The 22,652-nt window shown below is 36.2% G+C and overlaps 1 protein-coding gene across 1 annotated transcript; it reads left to right on the top strand.

Annotated features, from left to right (window-relative positions):
- Window positions 1-2,528: 2,528 nt before the first annotated feature.
- Window positions 2,529-19,419, top strand: NME8 (NME/NM23 family member 8). The gene is made up of 15 exons (XM_026843957.1): window positions 2,529-2,561; window positions 2,657-2,714; window positions 3,620-3,726; window positions 4,765-4,836; window positions 5,883-5,999; window positions 6,607-6,673; window positions 8,465-8,538; window positions 10,214-10,306; window positions 12,936-13,093; window positions 14,364-14,542; window positions 15,649-15,793; window positions 16,453-16,560; window positions 17,304-17,455; window positions 18,458-18,602; window positions 19,197-19,419. Exons 1-15 carry the CDS (start codon window positions 2,529-2,531, stop codon window positions 19,417-19,419), a joined length of 1,731 nt encoding a protein of 576 aa, XP_026699758.1.
- The last annotated feature ends 3,233 nt before the right edge of the window (window positions 19,420-22,652 follow it).

Raw genomic sequence — 22,652 nt, 5'->3', positions numbered from 1 at the left:
CATCTCACAATTTGCAAGTAAGAGAGAGTGAAGGTGGCTTGCTAATTAGGTTCCATGACTAGTTTTCCCACATTTTAAAGGCTAAGGTTGGATTCTGCCTAGGGGGAGAGAAACTGAGGAGAAAGAGCACAAGAAATGGCACCACTTCTTCCAACCCCTCCTCTCCCTAACTCCCTCCCCATTCCCCTCCCTGCAAACCTGAATCAGCTCCCCGGTGCCATGTCAGCCCCAGACTGGCAAAAGAGGGTGTGGGGGAAAAACCACCCTTGGAGACTGAGCAGTGAAGGAGGCTGGGGCAGGGTAACGGCCTGGGGATGCAGTTACAGCTGTTGGGGGGGTGGCAGGCGGGTAGCTGTGGGTTGTCCCCTGGTGAGCAGCTGGTCCAGGGCAAGGGAAAGGTGTGTCTGTGGGTGTGGGTGGGCCATCTGCCCCAGGGTGGGCCCATCTTCTCCTGGACAGGCCTCCATCTGCCCCAGGGTGGGCCCATCTTCTCCTGGATGGGCCTCCATCTGCCCCAGAGTGGGCCCATCTTCTCCTGGACGGGCCTCCATCTTGCTCCAGAGTGAGCCCCCATCTGCTCCCGGGAGGGTCCCCATCTCAGGGGTGAGCAGGCACCCAAGCTGTTGTGTGACGGCCTGCTCATCGTGGATGCTGTGTGTCCAACCACTGAGTGCACAAGCACCTGAGCATCCTGGTTATGGGAACATGTCTAACCTGCTGCCCCTGAGCCGGCCTGCTGCCACACATTTGGTCACTTATCCATATTTCTGGATTCATCCAGACAGGGGACTTTCCACAAGAGTGTCTATCTGAAAAGAATGTGCATATTTGATGTCAGTTTGACAGTGTATCTGAGTGTGCACCCAGGTCTATTTTTATACGTGTATAGTCCAAGGAAACAGTTTTTGTTGTAAAGTGTGTGGTAAGAGGTGTAGTGTTTGCACATACTTGACAAAGTGTCAATAGCAAAATGCCTTGTATCAAGGTTAGAGAAGCATGTTGCTTGGATCACAGATACATGGAGAAAATGTGCTTGTCCATGTTTTATCAGTATGACACTGACTGTATTACTGAGAGAATGTGTTATATGAAAATTTTATTAAAAAGTATAAATTTCACATCTGTCTCATACAGCTCCTGTGCCAGATCAACATGCATATTTGCACACAGTAACGTGTGTGTTCTGCAGTGTTTTCGTCTCCACCTGAGAAGGTATGACTGCACATTTTTAATTGGGGAGCATGTGCGGGCTGATTGGGAAGTATAGTCTATTGTCATGTATGTGGCAAATGTTTTGCAGATCTAGTCTTGCAATGCATTGATTGTTATTGCTCAGTGACAGTAAGTGACAATGCAAGACATGTTCTTTTGCCTAAGATTTCCTATTAAAATCACATATTTTCATCTGTCAGTTTCCTATAGTTTCAGTAGAGAGCATCATCTCCTCAGAGTCTTTAAAGGACTGAAATTAATGCCATACTGTCTTGCTGCCTGGTTTAAATGATGTGAAGAAAGTCTGTTTAAAATTTTGTTCCTTGATATTGTTTTTAGATTAAATGTGAAACAAGCATCAGGGCAAGCGTTCTCACATTGGCCACTATGCCTCAATCTGTGGTCTGAAGGCAGCAGCTCCAGTGGGAAGGCCAGGATAGTTCAAACTGGACGTATTTGCTGGTTGACTTGTCAGATATCAGTGCCAGTGGAGGTCACATTCATGGAAGCACTTTCATCTTTGTCAAGACAAAGTTTACCATCTTAATCAGCAACTTTAGAAAGCTCCACTGAAGCTGCTGATGCAGTGATAACATTTATTTTTCAGTTATGCTCAATTTAGAAGCAGAAGTCAAACTTCATCCACATATGTAACTTAACTGAGATAGTTTTTCTGTCCAGTTCATAGTTATCTATTATCTATTAAAAAACCTTAAACAAACAGAAAAAAAAAAAAAAAAAAAAAAAAAAAAAACCCAAACATGAAGGACATTTTTTATTAATGATAGAATGATGAATGCATCAGGTTTTGGTGGGGAGTTTAGTTATGGGATACTAACTCATTGTTTTTCATGCATCCCAGAAGCTAGGAAACTTGATTTGGTGTCATTAGAGTTGAAGCTCTTTGATCAATATTTTTTTGAAATGGTCCACTGTTACAGCAGCTGTCATCCCATCTGAGGTCCCTTTGGCCATTCTGAACAGAGTAATTATAAGCTTGAAAAATTGTTGAGACTAAAAAATTTTGAAGTCCCTAAGAAATTAAGAAACTAAAAAACAGATAAAGAAACTAGAATTTGTATTCTGTTTCCTGTGCTGTGTGGGTTTTGCAAATAAGTTGTATATTGCTCCACAGAATTCTGATGTGAGGTGTTAACTGTCATAGTTGTAGGGGCTTCAGTCAAGTTAATGTTTAAGGGAATCAGAAGCAGTGCTCTGTTGAAAACCATATAAATCAGTTCTGCATGTCACATGTTCTTTTAAAACCCTCTTAAATGTACTTTGTATATTGATATGTTTCCTATAATCACAGGGAAATGGAAAGCAAGAAGAAAGAAATACAGCTCCAGGTATAAATCCTAATTACTTGAACAATTCTAGAGATTAATAGATTTTTTTTTTCTGCTTTTTTAAGGTGTTAAAATGTCAATTCATTTTATTTCAGGCCATAATAACTAATCAAAACCAGTGGGATGAAATGTTGCTGACAAAAGGTGTAGTAGGTACTGTCACTATTTTCTGTTTAATCTCTCATGAAGACATGTACAGTTTTTCATATTTATATCGTCTTTAATAGACACTAGTTATAAATCTAGAAGACTAGTGCCCTATTATCATTTAAAGAAAGGTTATATTAAAATATTTATAAATTTGTATATTGTGTTTATGAATATACACTATCTTCTATGATAAATACTTGTCAGAAATCATGTTACCCATTATTCTATGCACTATTATACACCAACGTTTAGAAAATACCTTTCCAATATGTTATACTGTATGGTAGGGGTCTGGACACTTCTGTGGAAGTTTTTTCCCTAAAATCTTGTGCAGACTCAATTAGTACTGTACAGGTGTCCTTAACAGTTAAACGGTCAGCATTCTTAGGAGTGGATGTTCTATGATGTCTATTATCCTCAGTTTTCAGTTCATTCAGTCCAATAACAATGTGTCCTAGGTCTCCTTGAAATTGTATTTGGGTAGAAGGAACAAACCTGTACTGGGATTATATCTACAGAGGAGTAGTAATGGGAAGTAGATTATCTGCATGGGCTCAGGGAGGTAAAAATCCTGTAGGATAAAGATCTGCATAAGAATGAAAAGCAACAGGGGGAAAAGAAAAAGAACAATTAAAAGGAAAAGGAATATGAAAGAAATGCAACTGTTTGTATTAATCATCTCAATTGTATTGTGAAGTATGTTGTTGATGTCAGAAGTCACTAAAATAAAAGAAGAAATTGTGATGTGTCCACTGAATACATTCATGTATTCACAATGCATTCATTGACTAGGACTGAAAGATGCATATGAACGCCCTCCCAGTACTGTTCCCACACACACATAAATATGTCTCATTTTGTAAATTCCACAAGTCAACTGTTTGTAATTCCAAACTATTACATTTTAGTAATAGATGTGTATCAAGCTTGGTGTGGTCCTTGCAAAGCTGTGGTGAACTTACTCAGAAAACTGAAGAATGAGTTTGGTGAAGACGATGTGTTGCATTTTGCAGTGGTAAGGATGTAAATTCTGTGTGGAACTTCATTTATATTTTATTTAAAATATATCTTTTTGTCTGTCTGCACATACAGAGCTTTCATTTTACTGTCCTGACAACCAAATCATCATAATTTTGGCCTGGTTGCCTCTTCTTCTGCATATCTCCTCATAAGACTTTGTTTAGGGGTAGATTGGAAATGGTGATAAAAATGAAAGCACCTATAACAGAATGGGAGCTGATATCCCACAACTTTTGTTTTACTTGATGCGATTGCAGAAACATTCAAAAGCCAAACTATATGATTTTTAGTTTTAAGTCTCTACATTATGGATTATCACATTTAAAATACTTATGTCCCTGAAAAATATTGTTGCACCTTTTTCAAATATCCCTTTGGATTTCATTTTTAGTAGAACAAAAAGAGAGAATTGAAAAATAAATTATCATAAAACTATAGAAGTAAAACTGTTCTTCTACACTAGTAGTATAAAATAGGAGGTATATATCATATTCAAAGTAGATAATTTGTTTCACAATTCAGTTCCTCCCATATGTTGACCAAGTTCATCCTTTTCCATGTTACTGGAAACTTTCAATTGCCAGATCAAAGCGTTTTTGTAGAAAATATATGTATTGTTTATACACAAAAAAGCAGGCAGTTCTGTTCAGAGATAATCTCGAGTGCTTTCATACAGTTGACCACATCACAAAGAACGTGATACAGTGCATAATCTCTTCCATCAAGATTGCACAAGCTGCCTCCTCATTTATGTGTGTTATTAAAACCTACATGGGAAACAGTATTAGAATAAGGTGTTTTTCTGTGATAAACTCTTCTAATATAAAGCGATGCTAATCCCATGTTACCAAGCCAGTTCTTTCTTCATCACCAGAAAGTGCCTTAAGGAATTCTAGTTATATCTAAGAGTGCAGTTTGAGTGTTTAACACCAAAGTATGTAAGACTGCAGTTTTCTTGCAGGCAAAAATGTTTATATATATATATGAATACGTATACACATGCAAGTAAATAATGTTTTTCATCTGACTTCAGGCAGAGGCTGACAACATTCCAACTCTGCAACCATTTAGGAATAAATGTGAACCTGTTTTTCTTTTTTGTGTTGTAAGTATATCACATCAGTTTCTTTTAATGTGCTGCCTACTTTTGTCCTAATTTTGTGGTAGATTTAAAAAAAATGTAAAATCACATCTTTAGATTTTACAGTACGTAGGATTATATCATCAGATGTTGTTTACTTGAGGCTGTTTCCAGTGTGTAAATCTGTGGTTCTCAAGCACATTTTTGTTGTAGCTGCTGCATGTACAGTCACAGATTTGTGGTAACCACAGTTTTGCTGGTTAGTGAGAAATCCATGTAAATTTTCCTGGGTTGATTCTCATAAAGTGCCTACATGTGGCTACACTGAAATGGTTATTTTATGCACACTTTCCTTCCAGGAATAAGAGTTTACATTTCCTGCCACTTTAAGGTTTTTAAGATAAAGAATTAAAATTTCATTTTTCACACCTGAGCAACTGTAACAATCAACCATACATTTATTATCTCTCGCTGACGGACACAGAAAGACTGTCCTCCTAGGGCTCCACTGTAGAACACTGCTCACATAGGAGGTGGAGGGTTTTTTGACTTGAGGGTGCTAGGATTTGAATTCGCACCACTAAGGACCAAGAACAATACTTTCAGGACACTTTCACGTTTGAATCTGAGTGCTGCCAAATGAAGTTAGCAATACCTTTGATCATTAGTAGCTGGCTTTGCTATGGTGTTCATAAATGTAGCAGAGCACACACTGAAATATAATGAAAAAAAAAAAAAAAAAAAGATTAAAAACTCCATGCTATAGAAATTAAGAGCTAGTGAATTCCATATTTGCATTTACTTCTGACTGTACTATTAATGGTGAGCCTAGAAATAAACATGGAAAATTAGGTAGAGAAGGAAGGGAGGAAGTAAAAGCAAGAAAGGTTCATTCTGAGCTAGTAGAGGCAGCAGTAGCTTTGGTATTCACCTCAGTGGGCATAGCAAGCGGTCCTGTCCTGTCCCTGGAAAAAATAGCAAGATAAAAATAGCAAGATATAACATGTTCCAAAACTGAAGTAGATGTGTAAACTAAGTGACAAGAACAAGTGTTATTTTCTCTTTTACAGAATGGCAAAATTGTTGCAATAGTAAGAGGTGTAAATGGTCCTCTTATAAGTAAGAAAATAACAGAGCTAGTACAGGAAGAGAGGGAAATTGCAGCTGGAAAGAAGGAACGCACAGAGGTACTCACAAAACAGATACTTAAGTATAAATGAGTATTTTTATTACACTTATATGGTTTCTCTCAATGTCTGTGATAGTGGTTTAGGTAATGTTTAATTTTTTCTTGTAATTTTTTCTTAACAGTAAAGTGACATATGTGAGGGTTTGGGTTTTTTAAGAAATTTCTAATAAATGGTACTTTATAAAAATTCAAGAAATTTACAGGTTAGCCTATTAATGCAAGAAATTGAGAGATGGACAAATATGTCACTAGCACATAAAGGCTTTAGTAATCTTTTTTTTTCAGGACCGGATAATTTTTATATATATATAACTAACTAACAGTACATCATATGAAACAAAGACATGGGAAACAGTAGTGTCTCATTGCTTGTTTTGAGTGAAAATGGAGATCAAAAAACACAGTAAAAGGAAACATTTAACAAACTGTAGCTCAGTTAAGGAAAATCAGGCTAACTCAAGGTCTTTCTTAGAATTGTTAGTGTTTTAGGGTTACAAATATGTTCTTACATTAAGATACCAGTGTTGTAAAGATTGTACAGCTGTGTTTGATGACTTTTGCTTAGCACTGCTGATGGACTTTTACTCTATTTGCAATTACCATAGGTAGATGAACTTGTTTTCTTGGAAGAGAAATCATCAGAAGAGACTGTAGAAGAGACTGTACCTGAGGGTAAATATATTTGATTAATTTCAGAAATGTTAGCAGAAAGAAAAAGAACAAATGTCTATGATGATATCAAAATGAGGAGAAGCTTTCTTCTGTAAGGAATTAAGATAACAGGCTATCTTCATTACTGTTTTCACCTCCCCTTTGGGAACCTTCAGACTTGAGGTTCCTAGCACATAGACAGTAGCAATGCTATGTGCCAGGGAATTTTCCTGTGTAAAACTAGTACCTGAAAGTCACTGCCACACAGTCCCTGTGTTAGGTAGGCACTTTCATCGAGATGGTGTTTGTTAACCCTTGGATGTTCTACCAGAATACCAAGATGAGGGCAACCTGAGAGGATTGGAAGAGTTAATCTGTGAAGAATTTAATACCTTGTATCTCACATTATTTTTAATGCGCTCTTTCAGTAGATTAGATTTAAGAGCTAAAGAACAGACCTACACAGAGCATAAATCCACCAAGGCTCCAAAAAGATTGAAAAATAAGCATCATCATGTTTGTGAGTCTCATGTCTATGATTTATCTTAGGCTTGTCATGAGCTGGGACCTACATCTTTTCTTACTGTTATCTGTAGCTACCGAAGGTTTCTACTGTTTTGTATATGCACAGAATGCCATTCAGTAATGCTGAGGTAGAATAACCTCCTCCATCCTCTCCTTCTTGATCTTGCCTTTTTTTCTTTTTTTTTTTTTCCCTGAGAGAAGGCATTAGATCACAGTCACAGATTAAATCATGTCCCTTCTCCTTCCTCTTAATGCCTTCTTCATTGTGTTGTTCAAGTGACATACTCCTGACCTCAGTTTGAGCCCATAATTTTTCTCTGAGACCTCTCTGAGACCTAGCAGTACAGTATTACAAATATTTTAGCAGTTATATGCAGACTTTACACTAATCCACAGAACCTAAATATGTGACAAAATCAGGCAACAGAGTTTTCAGCTGGGGTTCAGCTTCAGGTTATATGATCCCTCAGAAGCCGTAACACACTAATGTTTTTTTGTAATATTTTCACTACCACATGCAGGTGACTGTGAGTGTTTTCCAGTGTTGGAAACAAGTAGTAGTCTGTCGTTTCTGTTAGATCTATTATTAAGTTCTTCTACAGTTTTTGGGATCTGAATGAATGACATTATAATGCTTAACTGTAAACTTCAGATTCTGCAAAGATGATGTAGTTCATACTCTCTTCTGACCACTGTCATTTTGCAGGTATCTGTATGCTATGGGTGTTGTAACAGTGTGTCTACAACCAGGAACAGCTCTTGTTTTAAATATTAGATTGTGTTAGCAAGCATGTGTTACTTCAACAGTTATTTATTGCAAATGACTTCAGCACCCCCAATGCTAAGGAAACATCTGCTATGACAAGAAATATATCTTACTGGAAATCTCCAATATTCATACAGACTTTCACTTAGTGAATTTTCCTTAGTAATATTAATTCCTTTCACATTTCTAGTCTTGTACATACAGAGCTCCTTAGACAAAGTATCTATCTTAAACCGCAGTTTTTCCACCACACCTAGCTGCATGTGAACCATTTTTCCAACATAGTACCCAAAATAGCAGTGGTTCATCAGAAATGTAGATTCTAGGGATGGCTAAGGATGGTCCTGCACTCCAAGACATATTTTAAGTGCTGGAATCACTTATTTTTTGGAACAACTGTTTGGCCATCTCAATATTAAAACGGAGAATTATTTAGAGAAACCCACTTGTAAGCAATGGAAAATTGAGTTGTGTATTTTGATAAACATATTCATTGACAGATGATTTTTTCCCTTTTCCAGTAGTCAGATATTCTATTGGAATTATAAAACCTGATGATGTCTTAGAGGGACGCGTAGAAGAAATTAAACAAAAGGTAGACAGAATTTGAAAAGATTCATTCATCCTATTTAGTTAAGAGGCATAGTAGCAAGATGTAAGATTAAGTAGATCTTAATTTATGCCCAGGCTTTAGAACAAGATCTCTTAATGCTTCTCTGATAAGGATGATACAAGCATGATAATTTTGACCTGAAATAATTTGGTGGTCAGATTGATATTTATTGATTATTGCTTTAATATTTTATGTCAGTAGATAAGTTATGATACCGATTCATGATGTGTCAATTGAGACACATGAAATCTCCAAACAGAAAAGTGTCTTATTTTCCTCATATTGAAATAGAAATGAAAACTGGAGATTGCAGTGGTGAAGTTAATTCTTTGCACAGCATCTTAAAGAATTGTAGGCACGCCTAAATCATTTTAAGAGTTCCTTGTGAAAGAAGGTGTGTGTACAAGCACATATGACAATATACATGTGTAGATGGTGAGGCTAATTCATGTGCACCAGTAATTGTACACCAATATTTGTCAGGAGCGCAATATTTGTTCCTGCAGTGAAGAATGCGATTTCAGCAAGTACGCAAGGGTGCATCCAAGGGGTTAGTATTTGTTTAAGCCATCACTCAGTGAAAGAAAAATTCTTTTGCCTTCCAGAATAGGATACTCTAATAATGCTCATTTCAATTCATTTCAATTCAATTCAATTCAATTACAGGAATTTCTCACTGTTTCTGTTACAAAAATTGCCTCATAACACTATTGATCAAGATAAAATTATGCTAATCTTAAAAAATTGCTATGACAAGGCCAGTAACCTTTCTGGAAAGAAAATAAGAGCATTGTATAAGTTGTTTCTGCAATTACTCTACCTTGGCCAGAAAGGAAGGAAGCTCAGTAAAGTCAAAAAAAGCAGGCACTGCTTGAAAGCAATTTAGCTGTAGCTGAGCAGCTGCTAGTCAGCTCTGCCTTTGCACTGCTTTAGGAGGTGCGTACTCATACTTGTTTCCACACTCAGCCTTGGCGAGGAAGTCTGGAAGCACTCAGCAGTATCACAGGGGCTTTTAAAGAGCATAGTGATGGTAAGCAGATTAATATTGGCCTATGATCAGTATTGTGGCTGAGTAGCTCCTTTCTTTTTTAAATATCAGTATACGGTATAGACCTCATACCAGTGGACTATTTTGACATAGATCATGTAAGTGTGCATTACTTACACTTACTTGAATTTAGTGTAGTAACATAAAATAGATAATGATAAAATAGATTTTATTTTGTGTTTTTTGATGTTTCTAAAGCCAAGTAGTTTAGCCTAATCCAACAATTGTTGATAAATACACATTTATATGACTACTATGATTATAACATAGTTTGTAATAACATTTTTAGAAGTGGTTGTATGTTAATCACTCACAATGGTTAAATTGAGTTTATTCAATGTTAAATAAAAGGTATTATTAACTACTGAGTGAATACATACATTGAACTGCACTATATTTTTCACAAACATTAACTTACTGGGCATTGTAATCCTGAATTTAGTGAAGCGCTTTGAAAAAATGTAACATAGCAGTTATATTTGGAATATTTCAGATAATTTTAAATTTAAGATAGCTTTTAAAATCAATCAATCTTTAGATTTACAATAACATATGATTTTATATATATCTGTTTTCAAATGCCACTGGGTCGTATTTTACTAATTGCAGATTAGAGATGCAGGATTTGTCATTGAGGCAGCAGAGGAGAAAATGTTAACTGAAGAGCAAATCAGAGTGTTCTATGCCCAGAAAAAAGAACAGGTAAAACCGAACTAAAAACCTAAACAAAAGGAAGAGGTAAAACTTATAATTGTAGCTATATGTATTTACAGATCTTTGTCTTGTAAATTTTTAGTATGTTAAAAAACAGGATTAATGTAAATATACTGCATAGAAAAAAGGAGATGTTATCTCTCTTTTTCTTACTGACTCATACAAATATGACTTGGTAGCACTCTAACATTCTAGCTAAATTAAACTGAACTCGAATTAAATCCCAAAAGATCTTGTTGTTCTTGCTGTTATCAGAATGTGTATGACCCTTAGTCATGGCCCTAAACATAGGCTGTTAGGTGCTAAAATGTAGCATAAACCCAATATCCAGTGTCACTTACATGGCAGTATGTATCTATTTAACTCATATCTGCCAGCCAGAAAATTAGTGATAGGATATGTTGCATTTTTTTCTTCTCTTCAGTTTTATCACAGGGTAGTACTGGGAATAAACAGGTGCACAAGGCTGAAAGAGAAAGCATCTCCATTGAAGTTTATTTTTCTGGCCCTATCCTATATTAGGGGACAACAAAGAGCTAAGGACAAGAAGGAGTGGCCTCAAGTTGAGCCAGGGAAGGTTTAAACTGGCTCTTAGGAAGCATTTCTTTCCAGAAGGGGTTGTTGTGGAGTCCCCATCCCTGGAGGTGTTCAAGAGTAGGGTTGACCCAGTGCTGAGGGATCTGGTGGAATTGAGAATGGTCAGTGTGAGGTTAATGGTTGGACTGGATGATCTTCAAGGTCTTTTCCAACCTAGAGGATTCTGTGATTCTGTGACCGGAAGTTCAAGAAAACAATTAAATTATGCTGGTCACCACTAAATGACAGTGGTGTGGCAAACTAGTACCTGGATATTGTCAAGTGCTTTGGCAGTATGATAGCTGATAGTATGATAGAAGGATATGATTCACAAAAATTAAGCTGATTAACAAATACTTATACCTTCTCCTATTTCAGAGGTGCATAAAATACACTGAGGCTGGAATTATATGCAGATGACTAGTTTGCTTAATATTATTACAGGGACCAATGGCAGGGATCAATGAAAGGGCTGGCATAATCAAAAGAAGAAGCTAGGAAAGTGTTCCTGTAGCACTCTAAATGAATAAGAGTTAGACAAGATGGTTCCCACTGAAGCCAGAGGGCAAAAAGAAATCTGATAGTAATCACCAGATGGCTGCACTATGGTTTAGAAAGGAAGTAATAGGGAGAGCTTGTAAGGAGACAGTTTAGAAATAGAGATAAAAATAAGTCATCTTCATGGGAACAGCAGCCAAATTTGAGATTAGTTAGGTGTAGAGGGATATATGGGAGGAACAAAGACAGAGAAGAAACATGCAGTGTTTGATATATGGCAGCACTACTACACCACAGCAGTTCCTAGAAAACATTAGGACAGGGAGAATAACAAAACTACTACAAACTACCAGAAGCAGTCCAGAGGGCCCTATACATATTGAGAACTATTTGCCATTCTTTAAGTGTAATGCTAAGCTGAAAAATAATTATGGTAAAGTGACAATATAAAATATATATTCCTTTGTGCTCAGTGAGCAAAATTATTCCTGATTTAATACTCATCGATCTTGCTGAAAGTCCAAAGACTGCATATGACAACAGAATGGAGATTCAAGGCAATAAACCTTCAGATATAACTGGAACCAAAAGTTGTTTCTTTTTAATGATGAATCTGGGTGATCCAGGACAGCCAAATCTAATAGCCACATCTATTTCTTCTGATGTAAGTGTGCTTTTGAAGCTACAATGGTATAAATATTCCCTTTATGCATTGTAGCAAATGTTTTTGTACTTGCATTCGTTGTCTTCTGAGTTTGTTCATCTTGTGAAATGGGTTAAGAGTATGCATAGATATGAAGATAATTGAAAGAGAAAAGCAATGAATTGAAAGCATAAATGTGAATATGTCATCCTTGTATTACTAAAGGAAAAGTGTATCATATGCAATCAGATGAGAGTGACTGGTAAAGAAAAGATTTAGTCAAATATTTAAAAGCAGAGCAGATATTTGAGGAAATTCACAATATTGAAGAAAAAGGTGACATAAGGAAGAAAAGGTTAAAAACTCACAACAGCTTCAAAAGTTACTTTCTGATGAAAATGATGGTTGAAAATGAAGGAGTGAAAAGAATGTAGATAATGAAGGAAAAGCCTACAAATGTCTTGCAGATATGTGAGTGATCTATATTTACAGCCAGCTATATAGGGTTTAGTTTCAGAAATTTTGCATGGAATTGTAGTACAGTTTGTCATGTCACACTATATGTGCTACTGCAAGCATAGTGTTTGATCACATTGAGTTTCTAGACCATTCTCTTCACTCTTTATTACTTGCATTTTAACCTGGAAAAACATGTGGTACTTGCTTAATGTATTTCTATCACTTCCTTTATCTCAATTAATTTCGTTTTAGACTTTTTGTAATGTTGTTTCAAACGATTGATCAAAAAACTCCTCAACCAATTTGTCAGTGTTTTGAGTAATGCATGTAAATGCCATTTTAGAACAGGAATTATGAGTTACTTTGGAAAGGATGGTGTCTCATTTCTGATTATAAACTCAGACTTCCTGTAATTCATAGGGGGGAAATTATGTTTTTTAGAGTGATTTTGATGATTTTGTTCAATTCATGATGAGTGGACCATGCCACGTTTTGGTAATCATTAAAAGAGAAGCAACTGATGCTATTCCTCACTGGAAAGAACTATGTGAATCGAGTGAGAGTGTGCCTGATGAGCCTGAGGCTGAGCAGCCAGAGAGGTAACTACCAGTGAAAATGCATACGTGTGACTCAGTTACAGTATTCAGAGCGCACCATAAACCAAGGCACATTCTTACAGATGCTCATGTGCCTGTGTGCAAAGGTTCCAGGGAGCAGGCAGAATTTTTCACCTGGTCCTTCACGGGACCACCACTAGAGATGCAATCACTGTTCCTGTGGGAACATAGAAACTCCATGCTTCCTAGGTAAGGATGAGAAGCAAAGGGCACCAGTCTCTTGTCACTTCTGAACTAGCCTTGAATGGGTGAACACTAGTTCACCCTGACAAAGTGCCTGCCAGCTTTGCCCACTGAGGGTTGCCCATGTTTACACCTATCTATGCAGGGAAGCTGTGATGTGGCCCAAAGGAGACTAGGGGACACCTGAAGCACTCTGTGCTCCCCGGGACCACTCTGTAAAAGCCAGAAAAGAAGTGGGAGGAGTTTGGGTTTTGTTTACCCCTCCCCTCTTCCTCCACCCCCCAAGAGGCCTAAAAATATTGTAAGGATTAACTGTTCACAACCATCTTGAAATGTCTGTTTTTCTCCTATGCCAAGTATTTGTAAAGAATTTTAGAGATGATGATAGCTCACACAGCATCAGACAATAGCATTCACAAAAATTCAATTGTTGGATCAAGTTTTATATTTAGACAAGAGATTTACTTAAAGTAACAGAATTTAAATACTTTGTTCCAGAGAAGAACTTGTCATAATAATTGATAATTTTGTTGATTCCTGCTGCATCCCTTCCTGTATTAATCTAGTACAAGTGGAGAATATTGCATTTTCTGTAAGTTGTGAAGAATGACTGTATTTACATAGCTAAATAAACCTTAGAAATACAGGCAAATAACAATGAGCAGTATCTCTCCTAAAGGCAATTCTGTCGTGCTATTGTTTTTACGATCATGCTGTACATGAACTAAGCACAGTCCTTTTATTGATCATTCATTATACACTGTACACTTGTCAGTAGTAATTCTGTCTAGTGAAACAGAGAGACTGTTTTGAATAAGCTAGAGGGGAATTAGAAAGGCTGCATGACTGAGATTTCCTTTTATATCACATGACAGGGCACTTTTTGAGAAGATTAATAATTCTCTTCTCAGAAACATTGCTTTAGTCATGAATCTGAATTTACCAAAGCTTAGTTTGGCATTCTATTCTTATGTTTACCTAAACTTTAAGAAAATACATCTTCAAGAAGTCAACTGTTAACACAATGCATGCAGTGACTTAAATACTGTACTACTTTGTGTCTCGTTAGTTTGGAAGAAACTGTGGAAACTGAGAGTATATTTAATCTATGTGACATTCAAGACAGTGTAGAAGATGCCAGCAGACAACTTGCCTTCTTTTTCCCAAATTTTGGTATACAGAAGACAGACCAAAAAGTTGAAAAGACTTTGGCATTAATTAGACCCTCTCTCTTAAAGGAAAGACGATGTAAGTGTTAATAACTACATTTTCTATCTAGGGTATATAAAATGTCTCCTGTTTTGAATTTTAAAAATTCTAACTCTATTAATGAAGTGTTCATAGGTCACATTGCCTCCCCATCATTAAATTGATGGTAGTCTTTGTCTGGAAAAAAGTTACTTGGTTAATGTTTTTGATATATTAAAAAAGTAAACATCAATGCTATTTTGTTTCTTTGGTTGATTTTTCAAGAATGTATTTAGATTGTATATTTTGATGGAATGTTGCTAGAAGATCTCACAGACAATATAGCATTTTCAAAGTATAGTATAGGGGGTTATAATTGTCACCATAATAACGTAGCTGATATTATTCTTGAATGGCAGGTTCAAGGCAGATCAATGGCAAGGTGAAAAGGATCTGACCCAGAATGTTCTATGCTGCATAAGGCAATGCTGCACAAGGGCAGGTCTATACAGAAAATGTTTTTACAGATTCAGTCAAATAATCTACCCCTTTAGTATGGAGTTCCACCCAAACAAGTTTACTTTTCTTCTCAGCCATATATTTACAGTTCTTCCTAGATTCTAGATAGCATTTTTATTTCTAACTTGAGAATCGCTATACTTGAAACACCTATACACAGAGATATGAAAGGCTACAATTTTGACCTCGCCCTGTATATTTCTTGATTGTTATCTACTATGTTCCTTAGAGCAGTGGTTCTGCACTCCGTGTGTAGGTAATTATACAGTAATTTTGACTTGTGCCACATACCACTTACTTACACATGTGATCTTGTAAAACTTAGTTAAATGACTATCCACCTATTCAAAATCCTTAAGTCTTCTTTTGGTGATAGCAGCACACATCATATTTCTCAGTCAGGAATTCCTGCTAAGATTTCAGAAGTGAGAAAGCCTTAAGAAGGTGAGCATCAGCTTTCTGAGCATCCAGACATCTACTGAAGCCCTCTAGCAGTTGCTTTGAATTAGTTTTCTGTTCCTCAGTTAGAAAAGTGATTCACCTGTAAAAAAATTAATATTATGATTGAAAACTCCATGTCATTTCTTCACAAGTGTGCAAATCAATGAATGGATGGCAATTTAACGTTATTTCAATATATTAAACAGATTCTATCATGCAAAGAATAAAGGATGATGGCTTCAAAATAGCAATGCAGAAAGAAATAATCCTAACTGAAGAACAAACACGTGAATTTTACAAAGAGCATGAAAATCAAGACTACTTCCCAGTCCTTCTAGAGCAAATGACCAGGTACATTGAATGAAAAATGGCACTGTGGATCTATAAATAAGGCTGAAATTTTCACAAGATACCCATGTTTCTGAAAGTTTAGTAAAACTCAAAACAGGATCAGAAAACTGCAGATAATGAGATAATTCACAAGTGTAGCAGATAAATAAATTAAAAAAAAAAATTACTAGCTATTCCATACCTCTGTATGCATGATGTCAAAGTCAGAAGCCATTTCTACTGATTTGAGTGAAACGAGCTGAGCTCTGCTCTGGAAAGCTGCATTTAGGTTGTCTGTAGGAGAGCTCTGGAATCTTCATCCAGGATGTGTTCTGGATTCCTTGGGGAGGAAAAGCAAATCCTGTTTGCCTTCATATGAAGTTGGGATATGACTGGGACAAAAACTTAGGAGCTGATCAGCGTTTTTATATCTAATAATGAAGACATAGCCCAATTCTACAACATTCTTGCTGTTGTGTTAACATTCAGTAACTTTGAATTTAACATCATTTTTAAGCCCATAAGGTTTTATCAGACTGTAGCTGTTTAAACAGAGACCACTTTTAAGATCCTCCAGTACCAGGGCTTGTTTTCCTAGCTTGGACTATATATAACTAAATTACTTTTACCAATTACAGAGTTTAGTATCTTCTTTTAATGCCAGATTTCCCATTTTACAGTGGTCCAACTCTTGTACTTGCCTTGACACGAGAAAATGCTGTAGCACACTGGAGAGATTTGTTAGGCCCAAAGGTTGTTGAAGAGGCTAAGAAGGAAAATCCAAACAGGTAATACAGTAATAAACCATCATCTACAGCTTCCAATTTTGCATTCCTCATCTCAATGAATACCTCATTCTAATTGGTGTAACTACAGTGCCATCATCTGGAAACTGATGCATATTTCTGCAGTTTGTTAAGCTTTCCTTGGAAGTGTTGTATTACACATAGAAACCATAGGATTTTTTAAGAAATGATGGCAACTAAACATAATGAAAATCTGAGTTTAAAAAAGGGTATTAGAGGAGATCACTCGAGACAAAGAAAAAATATTGGTAATATCTCATTCTTTTTTTTTTCCCTTGAAATAGCAGCATTATTTTTTAGAATAGGTGTGTATTTTCTAGCTTAATAAAAACTTTGCATCATTAGAATATTTTATTTGTGACTAAGTTTCTCCTACACATTTTATAAATGGACATCTTAGTCTTACCTGCTTATTGTATTGTTCTAAGAAACTGCTGTGGTATCATCTTGTTGTTGACAAAAGTGCATTCCATTAAGAAAGAACTGGTATTATCTTGGAAATATAACAAGAGGAAAGTTGGGAGGGTCCATATTTCGGGTGGTTAATTAAAAAGTTGGTTGTTCCTTTCGTAGACAGTGAAAGGTTTCTACTCCTACAGAGAGATCATCATGCACTTAAGTTACCAGATCAACATTAATTTATATTCACTGGGTTAAGGCTAGTCATCGTTAAATCTCCAAATGGCTATTCCTTTAAGTAACTTCACCCTTTTAATGACTCTTAGTTTACGTGCAAAGTATGCTGTTGACAACATACCTATTGGTCAGCTGCATGGTAGTTCTACACCCAATGATGCTGAGAAGGAATTACAGTTCTTCTTCCCTCGGGAGCACACTTTGGCATTAATCAAACCTGATGCTGCTAAGAAGCATAAAGGTAAGGGATCTAGAAAGTATGGGTGATGTCTAATGATGTAATCTCCACAAAATATTACCAATGTACACTGCAGTAAATAATGTCAGGTGCATTCTTTTTATTCTCTGGAATGTTATTTCCATGCAGAGAAATACTTTCACAGGGCTTGCATAATTCATATTGAGGTCTCAAATGTGACTTCTTCTTTGTTTAAGCTGCCGATAGCTCTTTCTTCACAAGAATGGTGGTGAATTAAAATAAGATAGTTCTTAGCTAAATTAAACTGTTTGAAAGCCAGGTACTTGTGCAAACTAGCTGCCCAGCATCCATCTAAGTCAAAGGAGACTTTCCAAATTCATGTTACTTATTTCAGACAGTTATCTCTACTGACTCACAATGGGGTCATTGCTCATTTAGATTAATTTCTATCCTTGGTTTAACTTGCCATTTAGGCAAAGGGTATGAGGAGGAAAGGTCAAAGTAGAGAGAACACTATGTACAACTTAATATCTTACCTTAAAGATTTTTGCTGCCCCTTTTTTTTTTAAACCCTATATCCAGAGCCTTTTCTTGGCATTCTTCTCTTCTTTCCTAAGAAATTTCAGTATTCTTTCTAAAGCTAATTTATCATTGGCTTTTGTGAGTCTTTCTTCCCCTCTGGTAACAATCCAGACTGATTTTAGCAGGCCAGCTGGTGTGTGATAGAGCATTACAACTACAGTCCACGTTCTGTCCAATGTGAGAAACAACAGTGAATGCTACTGGTATAGTTTACAACAGTCTGGATTTTTCACCTATGTAGAGATGGATTCGTGCAATGACAACGGTTTCTGTATATTTTAGAGGACTGTTAAAGTGTTTGTCATGTTGTCCATGATTGTTTGATATTGTAAATAGAATTTTAATAGGTATTGGTGATTAAAAAAAAAAAATAAAAATCATCCAGTAATTTATGCAACTTTGGGTGGTTTTTTGCATCTAAACTATGTCAATCAAGAATAAGTTTGCTTGCTATTCTCCTAGATGACATTATGCAAAAAGTTAAAGATGCTGGATTTGTCATATCAAAGATTAAGGAAGAAGCTTTAACACGTGAAATGGCTATACAATTTTATAAGGACCATGAAGGAAAACCCTTTTTTAACCAGTTAGTGACTTGCATGACTGAGTAAGTGTCTTTTTATACGATACTGAGGTACATAAATATATATGTCAAATGTTGAATTTACAGTACCAACAAAACATGCTACACCCAAAGTGGGATAAGGATACACTCTGGCACTCTTTCTGGCAAGTTTATTAGCTTCTAGCACTGAGTGTTCTTCCTTTGAAGAAAGATTTAAAATTATTTCTAAACTTATGGACAGTGACTATTATTTTGGATTTTTTTTCTCAAAAAAAAGAAATAATTTCTAATGGAATCCTTGTACTTCTCATGTAGGACAAATATATTCTCATAATATTGCTAGCATATCTGTTGATAAAACAATATGTATTGTCTTGCTTCAGAAATTATTGAGTGAGAATCTTTTTAGGACAAAATGTCCAAATTCAAATACCTGATCATTATAATCTTTTTGGCTTTCAAATACAGGATATTTTCTTAAACAAAACACTCAGAAAACAATTTTAAAATTTAAACAGTTTAACAAAATTCAGATAGTGTAATGCTCATCATAACCCTTCACAGCACCTCTGAAGTCAAAGCTAAGTCTGCATCTCAGAGTAGTGTAAGAGCTTCCTTGTATTATTGATTTTACAGGGGCCCATCGGTGATAATGGTCTTAACAAAGGAAAATGCCGTGGAAGACTGGAGACAACTGATGGGTCCAACTGATCCAGAAGTGGCAAAAGAGACCTCTCCTGAATCGATTCGAGCTCAGTTTGCACAAGATATTTTGTCTAATGCTGTTCATGGATCATCTGATAGAGAACATGCACTGAGCAGCATTGAGTGCATATTTGGTGAGATTGATATAAATTGAACAATTAAGACGCAATCTCTGTAAACTGATATTCGTGTCATTAGATGCATTTGTCTACCCAACCACCTATATTTAAGACTATATGTACACACATATTTTCCTTCATACTTCTTCAATTTTTTTTATCAGACAGTTTTTTTGTTATCAGCTTTCCCATATTGGAAAGCACATCAATGTAACAAGTAATACCTCCTAGAAGTTTGATATTAGTACTGATTTCTTTATGTATGTTTAGTAGATGGTTTTTCTTTTATCACTTATAAAAATTCATACCTTTCCAATAGTTCCAGGAGTCTAAGGTGTTTTGTATATAACTACCTTAAAAGAACAGGGTCAGGGAAGGTCATTAAAACACTATTGATGACACATTCACTGTGATGTGAATCTAGTCCTCCAGTTCAGGCAGCCTACAAAGGAGAAATGCTGAAAGGTAGTGGAGGCACTGCTACAACAATGGCAGGGAGCAGCAGGAACTGTGGGAATGCTCCACAAGGGACAAGGAGCCAAGAGCCAAGCATGACCACAGCACAGGCTGTGCCCTCACCAGCAGAGTCCAGCCCCACAGCACCCAAGCAGAACTGGGTAGCCACATCCATCAACAGACCCAGACAAAACAGGCAATGAATTAGGTCCAGGACCCATTCAAGGGTTCAGTCTGGAACAACAGGCAAAAGGGCCAGAGACCAGTATTCCTGCAACACAGCTCAGGCAAGATTAAGCCCAAGTGTGAGCTTAAACAGGGCTCCTGGGTGTGCATCCCCAGTGAGAGTGCTCAGGGCTATTAAGGCCTATTGGTTCCCTCAGAGCTCTGAAAAACATTTGCATTCTTTATTTATCCTGTCTCTAAACATTTTCTAATGATTGCTGTCACAGATAACAAACCAGAAAGTCCTTTCCAGTCCATTTACTCAATTCAAATGTATCAGATGCAGTAAATGATAAAGTCAGCTCTTACATAACAGCTATTCTTGATGTACACCTCCTTGCCAGACTAGTAAATTCCTATCTTGTCTCAGTCTAACTTGGCTGGCTTTCATGAAGAACACAATTATTCTTCTGTAGCTGCTATATTCTCACTTTTGTCATTCGAGTCTGTTGAAGGTTGAGATACTAAAGAATGTCATTCAATTAAAGCAATTTACTTACAGCATTGATAATAAGTGCAAAGTCCAGAAAGAATGAAGTCTTTCTCACACTTCCTCTGTTGTTTCTATTGTATTTAATACACCTAGCTGTTTTAAAGATCTTCCTGACAAATATTTCTGTTGTGATGGGGCGTTTGTTATTATAGAAATCCCTCCAGCAGAAGTTGGGACCCATTTTCACCTACAGCTGCTTTACTGCCATAAACCCGATTTGGGGCTAGCTAGCCTGTAGGAAGTTGTGATTAGTGAGGAATTTATATGTTGCCTCAGTGAGGTGAGTTCTGAGAAGCATATTTTAGAATTGCTGTATGTTCTTTGGCTTGTTTTTTACTTCAAAAACCTATTAAAACCGTTCCTTCTGGCATTTTTTCAGCACTCTGAGTCTTTTGGGTGCTGGCATGTTGTACTTGAAAAAGGAAGCAGTCTCAGAAAAGGCCCCAATACAGTGATTTCAGATACATCAGTTCAGTTCATTTCCCAAGATCTTTGTTAGAGTTAACGGCTTCTCTAACAGTGGGACAGATACAATGTTGAAAGTTTAGATGGGAATATTTTTTCACAGGAGCAGAAATGCTGAAAAGAGCAAAATGTGTTTATGTCTTAATAAGAGTTCATGAAACTTCTGATGGAGGTTCACAATCAAACAGCTTGATAGGTATCAGGTTTTGAATACTTTGGATCATTTATTGCACTGGTCTTAGAAATTTCAGGTAGCTGTAAGTGTACAGTAGCTCTGCCTGTTTAAATATAATTTTACATACTGAGTTATTGCTTGTTTCACCATCATTCTTCAGCCTCCATTACATCACTCTTAATCAAGATAACATTTTTTCAGTTTGGTTTAGCTATTCGATGTTGAAGGATTCTATTTTTTTTAGTTCATATATCCATGTTTGTCAGTTATGATCCCTGTTTTGTTCTTGGTTAAAATGACCTAGTAGATTACATTGAAATACTATGCATACATCTATGATATATTTTCTTCACTTTTTATAAGTATCCAAACACAAACTGAAATCTGTGAACATTTAATTTATTACTGCTTATTTTCTTCTCCTAAATATGTTTTTGATCTTAATGTCTTTCAGCAGCTTTGGAAAGGAGAAATTTAAGAGATACATTTCAAAACAATAAAAATAACTGTTTCAGCTAATGAAGAAATACAGGTTTTGTGTCTTTGATTTGTATCTTTGAAGTACAGATTTTAGTAGAATTATCAAAATACCATGCATTCAGAAGCACTGGTATTTTAAATACTGTCAATACTTTAAGATATTACTTTGTCTTTTTAAAAGTTTAACTCAACATTTAGGTATTGTATACATAATTTAGACTGCCATCTACTCTTCTTCGAATTTTATATTACTGTGACAGACATAGATGTAATTTTAAAGATCTTGAGCACTTGTGATAGGATCGGCAAGCATTTGAATTTATAGAGTCAGGAGGAATGTGTTCCAACATAAACTTCTTAGAGTCTCACATATGAAAATCTTGCAATTAAATTTACACCACTCTTCTGCCTACAAATCTTACAGAAAGTCTGGTTCTGTCCTTTTATCCTATATCTAAATGCCAGATCAAAAGAGAATGTGATCTTCATGGCCATTTATTTAGAAAATATCTCATGGTTCTGCATAGAATTAGGTGGTGCAGAGATGTGATGGAAATTCTTCCAACACTAACAAAAGATAACATAATTATTCTTCTGATTTTTGTCCCAGCAGGAGAGAAATGAAACCACAGACATGTTTATTTGTACAACAGACCACATATTTCCTTGTTTAGGAACTTTAATGAAATAATAATCTGACACTAAGACTATACTAAAGATCTGTTTCAGTTTAGAATGATAAACAAGACAGTTCTACACTTCACAATACTGTTTAAGAAGAATTAGTAAGAAGAATTAGTATGTCTGATTGTAGTGAGTATTTGTACTGAGTTACTGCAGGATAAAAATAAGAGAAGTGAGGAAAAAGCTTTTTTCCCCGCCAAGAAGATGGAGTCAATCAGCTTGTGGTTGTGTATCACTGCTCTGTTTTTCCTTTGCTCTGATTGCTGCATGAGCTACACTGACAAGTCAGG

Source organism: Athene cunicularia (genome assembly GCF_003259725.1).
Source record: "Athene cunicularia isolate RWA chromosome 2 unlocalized genomic scaffold, athCun1 chr2_part2, whole genome shotgun sequence".
NCBI classification, from domain to species: Eukaryota; Metazoa; Chordata; class Aves; order Strigiformes; family Strigidae; genus Athene; species Athene cunicularia.
Note: the sequence above shows the minus strand (reverse complement) of the source record. Positions and strands in the feature narration are given on the sequence as shown.

Coding starts and splice junctions, on each gene's coding strand:
- NME8 (XM_026843957.1), top strand. CDS start 2,529: ATGGAAAGCAAGAAGAAAGAAATACAGCTCCAG. Junction 6,674..8,464: donor AGAAGAGACTGTACCTGAGG/GTAAATATATTT, acceptor TCCCTTTTCCAG/TAGTCAGATATTCTATTGGA. Junction 18,603..19,196: donor TTAGTGACTTGCATGACTGA/GTAAGTGTCTTT, acceptor TTGATTTTACAG/GGGCCCATCGGTGATAATGG.